A 13341-nucleotide genomic window follows, 5' to 3' on the forward strand; every position below is an offset into this window, starting at 1 on the left:
GTAGAGTCAGTCAAACACCCCCAACTGAGGAAATTCAAATGTAATTTTAGGACAAACATACATATCATCATAGTAATGAGAAAAAGGAATAATTGCATTATATTCCATTTGTTAAGGTCATGGAAAGCCCTGTTGTACAAAGATGATGAAAAGATTAAAACAAAAACTTTCTATGTATGACAAATGTGTGTGTGAGTGTTGTGAATTGGCTCAGACCTCTCTGATGATTGGAGAACAATAACTCAGAACATGGGGCTTAGACAAAGAGGAAAGTGAAAACAGCTGAGGGGTAGAAAAAGATTGAGAACAAAAGATAAAAAAAGTGGAGGAGAAAAGGAAGCAAAAAAAATAGAAAAAAGAATATTAGTAAGTGGGAAGAAAGTAGGAAAAATGTATAGTAGGGTAAAATAAGAACAGAAGGTCATTAACAAAAGATTAAAGATTACATTCATTAAAGGATGAAGGAAGAAAGAAAGAAGAGAAAGAAAAAGGACAGAAAGAGGAGAACAATAAGGGAGGAATGAGGGAAAGATGGGTGAAAAGGGAAAAACTGCAAAACCCTGAAACCAGTAAAAGTAAAAGAGATGAAGCAACAAAGAAACCTGCAAAAACCAAAATGTTACACACTGACTCATCTGGTGTTTAATAATCATTGATTTTCACAGGAAGCAAAGGTTGCTGTAAAACCATCATCTTGATATCACAGTCTGAAAACATAAAAATTAATAACTGCGTTAATAAAACTTTGGCCTGCATGGCTAAAGCAGCGCAAAAGGCAAGACAGAGCTTATAGATTTATACTTTACATTTACTCCCAAAATCTGCAGTACCCAGTGGAGAAATTCCTCTTAAAGTGTTGCTAATTAAGAAATAAATCTGCTAGTTCTAGTGTTCAGCATAAAAGTGTCGAGAGCGTGCACAGCAAAACAACTATAATAAATGAGAATCTGTTGCAGGTGGATTAATCAATTGTGTTGGCACCTTCATATTCACATGGATTTGCATTATTTAATCTCTGCTTACAAAACTATTAGGGAAAGGCAATGGTATTTTAATGCTCTGTATTGCTGGAAGGCCAGCTCCACCGTTACTCCTCTACTCCATGAGTATTAGCTGTCTGTTCACCAATGAGTACAGGAATTACTAAGAGATAATGATGAGGTATTGTCAAAGTTAGCAAGGTATAAACAATACTCAAAAAGTTGTCCCATTGATGGAACTGAATGTCACTTTCTACAGGAAATCTGATTTGGGCACCTAGCACCTTGGGACAGATGTAGGAATATTAAATATTGTGTTAGCGTAAATGCTCCCGCCAGCTGAGTTTTGGGTGCCATCTTGGCTCAACCTGCTGTCCCGGAGATGAGAAAAATCAATGCAAGTCAACACTGTGAGTGGTGACCATTCTCTGTGCTGACACACATACTGGACTAATGCCACAACCTCTATAGTAAAAGCAGTATACAGTACAAGAGCAGTCCAAGATCATCGTGCACACACAAACACCATCTGCTCAAGTGGCAGTGAATCAAATATTGATCAGTGCCCCAAGTCTCCTTCGCTACTTGATTTATTAAAGTAAGAGTCCCCTCGCTGCCCCTCTTTTTCACACAAAAATACACAATCAGCCACAAAAGCAACAATTAAAAACTGTGTGTGTGCACGAGAAACAGCTGTGTTACTTCCTGTACTTGGCTGGCAGCTGAATGTGAATGACGTCTGAACACCCCCACAATGCGTCAGCGTAGTGCCCAACACACGCATGGGTAGGGGACACGTATGTACTGAAAGGGGAAAAAAATTAAAAAGATTTGCCAGTGAGTGTGTTTTAGTGAGCGAATTTAAATGGCGGTGTGTGTGTTTTTTTAAATCGTTTTCCCCGTTACATTCAGTGCACATGCTGATTTGGTAAGTGCAGTCCATGCTGAAGTGTGTCATACGCCATAATCCAATGACTAAGTCTCTGGGGCACACTTTGCTGAAACTATCACGGCTATAATTTGTAAAGTTTTTCAAGTGGCTATAGGTGAAATATATAAAAGAAACAAGACGTCATGAGATGTTTTTTTGAAAGGAGCATTATAACAACTATGGGTTGCATACTGTAGGATAGTTTAGATTGTCCCTATTGTTGGCCTCATGTAACATTTTACAACTGACTTTAAAATGGCTTTTTTTAAAACATGTAAGTAGATAAAACATTCAGTTAATCATTTACTATTGTAATAGAATGTTCATTACAACCACTTCTAAAGAAACAAAAATATCAAGCAATAACTGGTTCAAGCTACTTCCCAAACTTCATTTCTTTTTGTTTTGTTCCATTCTATGATGTACAAATTCACCTGGGGTTGTTCCTCAGGACCATGACAAACCAAGCTGTTGTCAAAAAGTGGCACTTGAATACACTGCAAAGACAAGTGTCATTGAGAATGTTGCACTGCACTTTCTGCACCTGAGTGAGAGGAAGACAAAGAAGAAGACCTGGGAACCCTAATATGCAAACAATATACTGCTAGACATACTGCAGTATAACCTTTTACTCCACCTAATACATTTACATAGATAACTTTATCAACTTTTGCTGAAAAGACTATTCATTCGTAAGTGGAATTTGCAGCTTAATAATCAAATTACTGATTTAAAGGTGACTTAAACATTTTGTAGAGATCGGGAGAACTCTAGAGATTGGTGATAATTTCCTGTGGGTTTACAGCAACTACAAGCCATTGTTAACATAAAACTTTTGATTTATGGCCATTTTTGCGTGGCCATGGAACTGCTGATTAAAAAAAAAAAAAACAGTAGGGAAATACTGAGCTTTCACCTGAAAAACTATACTTGTATTGGTGTCCCATATTTAAAATTTAAATACCAAATGTGTTGTTAAAATGGCTGTGACCACATGTCAGGAAGAATAAGAAGGCTGGAAAGACATTTTTTGCCTTTTAGATCTACATATAGACCAAATGCATGCACACAATCCTGCAAGTTGACACGCACACATGCAATGACACGTCGCCTCGTGTGTGTGTGTCTGTGTGTGTGTCTTGTGACAAATGCATCTATTCTCTGGAGTAGAGAAAATAGCAGGAGAAAAAAATAAGAATAAAAACAGTGGAGGGGGAGGAACATGAGATAAAAACAGACCATATGAGAGGAGACAAGGGGGAGAAAAATAAGACAAGGAAGGAAGGAAATTAAGATGAGAGCATGTGAGCAACTGTTGGTCGCTAGGTGCCTGCTGGTCACCATAGCAACATGTGGCGCCATGCTGAGCTCCTGCTGACATCACACCTGTTGAAGCAAAACGCTGTGTGTGATACCAGGAGCACATGACATCAGCAGTGAAAGTGACTGACGGCAGCTCCAGACACACAAACACAAAACACACATACACACACACACACACACACACACTAACTAAAAGCCTTGAGTGTGTAACCCTCAAACAGCTTGTTGAATTTGACAACCAGCGGAAATGCTGGTTTAAGTATGACCTCATAACTTCCATAATAAAGGGCATGGAGACACACACACACACACACACACACACACACACACACACACACACACACAATTTAAAGGTGATCTCTTTTACATATGAAAAGAAGCAAAGAAAGATTAAGATGGAAAAAATGTTGAGATTTTATTGCATTCATTTGTTTCTGTTATTAATACAAATACATAGCTCTTTTGCACTTTTTGTGCAAATTGATGCCAAAAATGTTCAAATGAATAAAGAAAAGAAGAATGAAAACACACAAATAAAAGGGAACAAAAAAGAGCCGACAGGTTGATGTAGATTTGAGTCACATCTATGGATAAATAAAGGCCTACTGGGATTTGCACTGTTGAATCACTAACTTCCCATCTACCGCTGTACTGTGTGCATGTGTGTGTCAGGCCAAGCTCCGCTTGTCAGCTGACTATTTTCTGTCCATTCTCATTGCTGAGCTCTGTGATCACAGTGCTTGTGTAATCTTTACCTTTAAACTCTGTCTGGTGCAGGAATTCAATTTGAAATGGTCAGCCACAAATTAGATGCAGTATCTTTATGTCATCAACCTTTAGAACACAATAACGTGCAAGAGAAATTCAATTGTTTCCCCACGATGATTAAATAGAATGAGATTACATTGTGAAGATATAAGAAAATCATATTAGAGTTTAACCGCACTAACATTTAAGATAAAAGTGAAATGGCAGAAGTAATAAATAGACAAAGGGAGAAAATGTACAAATATCTGTGTTTGCTGAATTGTTGCAGCACAAACTGGGCAGAAACGAAGCCAAGACGATGGTCCATGACATTCAGACTACACACCTGTGCAGAAACACACACATTCACACAACCTCAGAGGCAGAGATCTGTCAGCTAGGATCACACACCCACTTTAGGGACCATGACAAGAGCTCTGAATGCTCTGCTGCTAAGCTCAATGCTGCTCCCTGCTGGCAGCATGACACAACATCAGGCATTTCCCCATGGACTTCACTGGGTGGCTGAACAGCCAACAATCAGTGAAAACACCATATGTTAATTTATGAGCCACTTGTTTTCAGTTTATGGTCTCCAAATGCAGGGGTTCTGTGTACACATAACCTTTCTACAAGCAAGCTTGCAACTTGTTCCCAGGTTCCCTCATAAGAATAAAATGTTTTACTCCATTGGAAATGTGCAGCCTCTTAATCTGGTCGTAACCCTGATTCACATTAGTGTTTTACTGAAAAGATTCAGAAATTGGGCAAATTCAAAATTATACCAGAATTATAGTATCAGTATAGCTGGTATCAGAATTATACCAGCTTACACTAACAATCAGAAAACTGAATATACAAAAAATGTTTTGACAATGACTATGTTGTGCTTTTCTGGCTAAAGATACTTCATAGTAGAAATTTACATGAATAGAATATCTGAGGCCTATTTAAAATAAAAATTAATACTTTCAATTAAATGAATGTGGGAGTGGGAGATGTCAACCTAGTTAGATATATTGTATTAGAACCAAGCTAAGAACTATTTAATTCTCATCCAATAATACAATTGCTAAAAATGTTTAACCGCAACTCAAACTGTGTCGTATAAGGATATTTTTAACCTTAAAAATTAATGTTAAAAATAATAACAATAAAAATAATTCCAGACAATAAAAGTTTGTAAGGCACCAAGCATGTACATAAAGTACTTTTAAATTCCTTTTACATACCCAACACATCTGTTTTACACACAGAGGGTATTTTATTCAAAAGCCTTCCATAAAAGTATTATGCAGTGTCACTTCTGTTGAGCTGTTCAAACCACTTGGTTGATGGTTGGGTGAAAGGAGCAGCATGTCAACATGGCCAATCCCAGCAGTATGTTCTATCATAAAACTAAGCAAAATTAGCAATCGTAGGTTTTAGTCCCATGTATCCTTCAGTATTGCTTTAAAAATAATAAAGAAATTCATTAAAATAAGGATTCAATTTCTGTACTTAGAAAAGTGGGGGAAAAGGCCATTTATAGCATTTACATCACCCATAAATATCTATTTTTCTAATAGTGATTCAGAACAAGGTTCTCAGATAGTCTAATCTTGAAAAAAGCTTGCCCCTTAAAAGAAAGGCCTGCTCAGCTTTTCCACAGCCTTGGATAGAGCACCTTTGCTCTGGCTGATGATGCAAGACTGCACTCTGCCTCTTAAGGGAATGATAGATGATGTGAGGGGATAGCTGGAGGGCCAGAACCAGTGAAGCCTTAAAAGTCACCAGTTAAAAGCTAAAACACAAGTACAAGTAAATTAGTTATAAAATCCACAGTTATGCTGGGATTAACAATCTCCTTAGGGTCCAGTTTCTAGTCATCAATTAAGTTTTTTTCTTTTGAACAGATACAGACAACTACAACCCCAACTCTAAAGAAGATGGGACTATGTTTAAAACATAAATAAAAACAGAATGCAATGATTTGCAAATCTCTTCAACCCGTGTTTTATTCACAGCTGAACATAAGTAATATATCAGATGTTGAAACTGAGACATTTGAACATTTTATGGAAAATGTTTGCAGATTTTAAATTTGATGGCAGCAACACGTCTCAAAAAGGTTGGAACAAAACTATTCTTTTAACAACTGTCTGCAAACATCTGGGAAGTGAAGAGACCAGTTACTGGAGTTTAGGAAAATAATGGTGTCCCATTCATGTCTGATGCAGAATTCTAGTCGCTTAACAGCCCTGGGTCTTTGTTGTTGGATTTTTAATTTTATGATCTGCCAAATTTTTTTCTATTGCTGAAAGGTCTGGACTGCAGAAAGGTCAGTTCAGCACCCGGACTCTGATCCTGTGAAGCCATGTTGTTTTGATGGATGCAGTATGTTGTTTAGCATCGTCTTAGTGAAATATTCAAGGCGTTTCATGAAAGAGACGTTGTCTGGATGGGAGCATATGTTGCTCTAAAACCTCTTATCAGCATTGATGGTGCCTTTCCAGATGTGAAAGCTGCCCACACCATAGATGCATTTTGCATGAAATGGTAAAATATCTCAGTTCCAAAATGGGATATGTTGTATATGTTCTTTTGTGAATTAAGATTGATGATTGATGAGATTTGCAAATCATTGCATTCAAAAACTGAATTAAATAATTTTTAAAAAGAGAGCAAAAATAGAAAAAACAAAGGAGCTAAAAGCATCTTCACCGTTTGGTTCTGATGCATTTTAGCAGCAGACTGCTTCCTAAAGATCTAACAGTACTGTCACAGAGTCAAAAGTGTTTTTACAAAGTCCCAAAAAGAGCAATATTTAAAATACAAAAATCAAATAATAATAATAATAATAATATTTTTTTTTTAATAAATCAAATTTTTCATACAGTTTCATGGCATTTTAAACAGGAACAGGCTCTGTTGCACACTGAACTTTATATCCGGACTTAAATGCATCGAGTCTGCTACACTGAGACTCTACCTGTTGATCAAACTGCTCAGCTGTCATTACAATTCACCAAAAACAATGCCTGGAGCAGCTGGGAGTGTTCGGGGAGTTTGGCAACACACACACTTAACACAGATGAAATGCTGACAGCTCCTACGGGGCCAGAGAATGCAGATGATAGTCTGGAGATACCGCTGCTGCCTGAAACATTCAGCATCATTAAAAACAGGCAAATGAATGGAAGGTGTGTGTTGGTCTCCCAGTGTGTATGTGAATAACATAAATAACAAAATGGTGTGAGTGAGCAACAATAAGGGGATTGTGCCGATCCAAGCATGGGAATACTGTGTGTGTGTGTGTGTGTGTGTGTGTGTGTGTGTGTGTGTGTGTGTGTGTGTGTGTGTGTGTGTGTGTGTGTGTGTGTGTGTGTGTGTGTGTGAGAGAGAATACCCACAATATCTCCCATAGCAGCTGCAGTCATAATCCACAGCAGTAGTGACAGAAGTGTGTGTGTACGCGTTTCTATTTACATAGATTTTCAGGCAGTCGCTTCTTATTATATGCCTTTACTTCAATCTGTTTGTGTGTTTATATTTGCTTTTTCCTTACGCACTGCAATCCTGACCATATCTCTTATGCGTCAAGCTACCTGCTGGGGGACAAAATCAATTCAATCACTGGCATTCTGATCCATAAAGAGGATGAGTGGAGGAGCACGATGGAGATGAATAGCTGACTCATCAGCTGCAAGTGAAACAACAGCAAACTCATCGCTGAGATGAGACCAGGAAACACACACACACACACACAAAACTGCAGTATATAGGACAAACATATGCATAGCTGATTTGTGCTGGCTGCACTAATTATCTGTTAACAGCAGAGGGCAGTCTGTTTACACATACATAAATGATGCATACATGCTCAGCAACACTTCACCCATGATTTCATTTCTTATCTTTAAGTACTACAAAGAAAAGCCACAGAGGACAAGGGTTATTGAAACCATCCAAGCTCAAACATTCTGGGGCATCATCTGCTCAAACATTTCTAGGTAACAGTTTTCACAAAGTCTGGAATTGTCCCTAATCCAGTTTGCAATCCTGAACTCCACATGCCACATAGAGCAAGAGGTCCACACTAATCATGCTTTTACTCAACTGTTTGTGTTCATATACACATCTAGCCAATGAAGACAGACCTGAACAAATTTTTAGTGTGTCCTGCTAGTAATGCTTACTGAATTGCATTTTAAGAGAATGGCACTTAGTTAGGATCTTTATCCATAAAGTCCATTCCAGACCAATCTCTAGCTTTTGGTCATATTTCTAACATTTGGAGCTGTAGGCTGGTTTTGTTACACTGGTCCCAACTCCTGCATTAAATGTTGACCTTCTCTCTCTCCTTTTTTTAAAGAAATACTGTATAGGGGTGGGGTGACGGGTCGACTTAATTGTTTACAAAAATATATTAATTAATATAGACATATTAATAAAAATATATTAATTGGGGGTCTGGTGGAGGAGCAATAGGTTGGACAAATGTACTCAAAGAGTCAGACTTAATAAATTCACAACACACCATAAATTGTTCATGGTAACCCACAATGTACATTTAAAATGGCTCCTGTACTAAATAACATTTCCATTACAATCTGTTCATCCGCACTGCCATACTACTGTAACTACTACTGCTACTGCTACTACTACTGTAATCTCATTATGTACCACACAACCACATAGAAAGACATTCAATAACATCAGTACAAAGAGGTAGGCTGTGCACATGAATCCACCTTTGCATTTAAATGCTACATACATTCACATGCCATCCTCAGATCCATAACACAGGGTGTTTGTTGTGACAATCGTTCAGCGCTGCAGCATTTCTTCACTGTTCCTTTATATCCAGCTGTCCAACATGATCAATGCTCCCTGAGCAAAAAGCAGCAAGGCAGTGCGTCTATTTTAGACCAGCAAAAGTGCCTTCAGCATTACATTTCCAACACTAAGATAACGTTCAAATGATCTCTCCCCTTTGGGCAATGACACTGAAGATGGCTCAGGCTGCTTTATGGAGCGTATACTATTACTATATCTTTAATGGGGCAGATGTAATGTTCTCACTAATCCTTCCAGCTCACAGTGTAGCTGTGATGTAAAATTACATGTCTTTTCTTTTACCAAGTGTGTGTTTTCAGATTCAGAGACAGCTTAGGACATAACTTATTGTTTCTTTATTGAAAAATAATTATATTCCTTCTCTCCTAAAGATGTTAAACTACAGTAAATCTTTATTATCCATCCACAACATACCTCCAAAAGCCCACACGAAGAGAAGAGACCAAAGTCTTATTGTCTGATTTATTTATTTATTTTTTCCCAGTCAGGTAGAGGTGCTCAAGAACTCCAGAAGCACAGACAATTGTTCAATCTGTGAACTGGTGGTCATAGTGTACAAAAATATGGTGTTTGTCACTGATTTAAAAAGCAATTTTTAGTATCCCAGCACACATCTCATTGCTGACTGATTTGAAATGTCAGATAAATCTAGTAAATCAACAACAGCATTCATTCATTCATTTATTTAACTACATTGAATATTTTTGAACGAATTAAGGATGGAAGGGAGTTCATTTGAAAACTTGCTACTTCTTGGATTTGCGAGCTTTTTAATACAGCAAAACTCTACACAGCACAAACTTAGCATGATAGTTTCATTGAAATCACTGACAACTTCCCTGTGAATTTCTATAACAGTAGGTTTTTTCATTATTGCAAATGGCAAGAGCTAGACGGTAAATCGAAATACAATTATTTATATAGACAGAATTAGAACAAGAATTTATGCAATAATTCTTTGATCCTTAGACCTAACTGTGGTATGAAACTTACTGCGACACTTGGCACAGCGCCCCTTTTCGTACTCCAGTAGGTCCAGCGACCGACTTCGATCGCCAATCGATCGCTTCTGCCCGCTCTCCCTCAGTCGAGCGGCCTCCTCTTTGGCATACACCCCAAGCTCCTGGGTGTAGCGCCCATACATCTAGAAACAGACAGCATTGGTTAAAGAATTAAATGATACAAGCAATAAATAAACAAGCAAGCAGTTGTCCCAGACATTATTGGGATTTTAACCAGCCATCTCCTTAGTTTAAAGTCTGGATAACATTCTATTGAGCGTGTGTGAATAAACCAGACAATTCTCTGAAGAATTCGCTGCAGACAAGCAGGGGTGTTGATAATATTTATACCCTGCAACTGCTGCAAAAGCAAACCAGTACAAACACTAATGACACTAAGCCAATAACAGTGGCTAAATAAAGATACGAGCAAATTCATGAACTCCTGTTGGTAAGAGTATTGAAATTATGAAATAAATTCAGTAAACACCACAAAACTTGGTCATATGATCTTTGATGGGCTGTAAACAAAACGATGATTTCCACAGTGTACTTTCTGCGTCATGTCAGACCCAGAGCAAATGGAGTATTTCCTCAAAAGTAAGAGCGTGTTCTACACAAACTATCTCCTGATGTGAGTTACAGGTGTGAAAAAGTACCTGGGAAGAACTGAAAAATATTCAAACAAATGCTTTAAAAAGATAAAAATGTGTTGTTTTTTTGTTTTTTTTCTCTTAGGAAAGAAGACACATGCTGCAAACTACAGCATCAGAGATCACAACGACAACAACAACAGCCTTCTGATCATTTTGGTACAGACCATTCTGCATTTAACCTCGGAGAGATAAAGTCAGATCCTGCAGAAATTACAGACTGTGCCAGATGGTGGCTCTACAGGAAAAAACATTACTGTAGCCTATATCGAACTCAATTAAAATGTTTGCAAACATTTCCGATGTAGGTCTAAGCAGTTTCTATGTATGTCTGGCTGTATGTTTATGGTCGTTGTCCTGCTGGAAGTTGAACCTCTGCCCCAGTCTCAAGTCTTTTGCAGACTCGAACAGGTTTTCTTTGAAGCTTGCCTTGTATTTGGCTCCATCCATTCTCCATTAACTCTGAATTTTGGCCTCATCTGACCAGATCACCTTCTCCGCGTTTGCGGTCCCCACCCCCCCTCTCGGCTTGTTGCAAACTGAAAACCTGAATCTTTATGGCTCTCTTTCAGCAATGGCTTTCTTCTTGCCAGGGCAGATTTGTGGAGTGCACGGCTACTAGTTGTCCTGTGGACAGATTCCTCCACCTGAGCTGTGGATCTCTGCAGCTCCTCCAGAGTTACCAGGGGCCTCCTGGTTGTTTCTGTAAGTAATGCTGTCCTTGCCTGGCCAGTCAGTTTAGGTCGACAGCCGTGTCTTGGTAGGTGTGCAGTCATTTCATACTTTCAATTTTCGGATGGTGGATTGTACAGTGCTCCGTGAGATGTTCAAAGCTTGGGATGTTTTTTTTATAACCTAACCCTGCTTTAAACTTCACAACTTTAACCCTGACCTGTCTGGTGTGTTCCATGGACTTCATGAAGCAGTTTGTTCCCTTATGTTCTCTAACAAACCTCTGAAGGCTTCAGAGAACAGGTGTAATTATACTGAGGTTAAATTATGCACAGGTGGACTCCACCAATTAGGTGACTTCTGAAGGCAACTTGTTCCACTAGATTTTAGTTAGTGGCATCAGAGTAAAAGGGGCTGAATACAAATGCACGCCACACTTTTCAGATCATTTTTTGCAAAAACCATTTATAATTTTCATTTTACTTGACTAGAGCTATAGAAAAAGAGTTGGAAATTGGTGAAGTCGCCCTTTAAAAAAAAAGTAAGTGTGTTCATCCCAAAACCATGCAAATGACCATCTGCCTAAGTCCCCACCCGCAATACTGCACCTATAGGTAAGGAAAATTGAGGCTTCCTGACTCTGGCTTCTTAAAGGATTTGAGTTTAAAATACATGGCCTAACTGACCTTTGCAAGTAAAAAGGCACTTGCCTTGCTCCCACACTGGACAAGTGTTCAGTGTTTTGTACTTAAGCTGGATAGAATAGCATGAAGTATGATCACTATGCACATTTGAATCCAGTAATGTAGACGCAAGCGCAGCATCAAAAAGCTTTGAAAAATAATCTAAGAGTTTCATGATCAACCCCTGCTTTTGAAAATGTGAAGCTGCTTCCAAATTAAACCCATGTCTGAATACCAAACCCTACTTGGTAGAAAAGATGAATTGACTGACAAGCCACAAGTAACTTTCGGGCCCCATGCAAAAGATGGAGTAGGAGAGGAATGAACACCAACAGTGGGAAAAAGAGGAAAACGAACAAGAAAACATTTGGGAGGCGATTTCGGGTTTCTTACATCAAATGCCAACCACTGTTCTACCCAAGATGCCATTCTCTATGGCATTTTTGGCCACATTCAAGATCGCCAACCATAAGTTTTAATTAAGTATAGAGACTTCAAACGCAATGGAAACTCAAAAGATCTGAAAAACAGGAGGGCAAAAATAGACCTTCTCAGATGCACCCCCTTGAAACTTGCATTTGAGCAGAGGAAGGAAACAAACAGAACCATCCAAAACAAAGGCATTACTGGTTGAAAGCCTATCATTATGTTGAACATAGTCAGAAACAGGCACTCAAATGGGCTTGTCTGCCTGGGTTAATTGATCCCAGATGAATGGGTTGTCCTGGACTCATTGTCCTGGCCGCTGGGGCAATGGAGAGGGCATGGCTGACCAATAATTCTAGCATCAATACAAAGTGTAAAAACTAGCAAAGTATGAGGGAAATCCTTTACAAAAATTTTTTTGTGATGTCATCTCACAAAAGTGTATCAAGAGAGTGAATCCATGTCTCCTTGTTACCAAATTCTTCATGGATCAACAGATAACACACAATGTCACAAAAATAAGATAAAGTCACTAAAATTAGGTTTTTAAAAACCTTAGAAAAAAACAAAAAAACAAACAACAACTTCCCTGGAACTGTCTACACAAAGTATTGTAGACAACTATCTAAGCAATGTTTCAAGGGGTACTAAAAAGTGACGGACATTTAGATTTGTAAATGTATTTTTAGATGCTCCCGGGGCCCTTTCCATTGTGTTGTTTGCTACAATAAGTTAAAACTAAAAAACTGCTCATCTATCGAAGTGGCCGAAACATCTTAGAGGCAGTGAGGGGAAGTATGTTCAGGTAGAAAGAGGGTGGACATGAAGGCATTAAACAATGTGGGTTCACCTTTTCCTGCTGTTTGTGTGTGTGTGTGGAAAGGAAAAAGAGAATCTGAACGGATTATTGAGCAACTAATGTAAAGGAATGAACTTTGTGAGGCGACTGAAGGAAGAAAGGATGATGAGTGCCATTCTGCTGAGAAGGGAATCTGAGAAAAAAAAAAAAAAATGTGCAGGAAAACACTGCATTCTAAAATGTTTTTAGGTTCACAGATGAGCACCTCTTACTTTTAGAGACTTTCC

The 13341-nt window shown here is 38.4% G+C and overlaps 1 protein-coding gene across 4 annotated transcripts in view; it reads right to left on the reverse strand.

The window, feature by feature from the left end:
• clcn2c (chloride channel 2c) overlaps positions 1–13341 on the reverse strand; it is a 133660-nt gene that overhangs the window by 71593 nt on the left and 48726 nt on the right. For all 4 annotated transcript variants that reach the window (XM_067507108.1, XM_067507107.1, XM_067507110.1 and 1 more), the window contains exon 2: positions 9814–9964. In XM_067507108.1, the coding sequence (XP_067363209.1) occupies positions 9814–9964 (151 nt within the window). The remainder of the gene's footprint in view (positions 1–9813; positions 9965–13341) is intronic.

The sequence above is a fragment of the Channa argus genome, chromosome 6, assembly GCF_033026475.1.
Source record: "Channa argus isolate prfri chromosome 6, Channa argus male v1.0, whole genome shotgun sequence".
Classification (NCBI taxonomy): domain Eukaryota; kingdom Metazoa; phylum Chordata; class Actinopteri; order Anabantiformes; family Channidae; genus Channa; species Channa argus.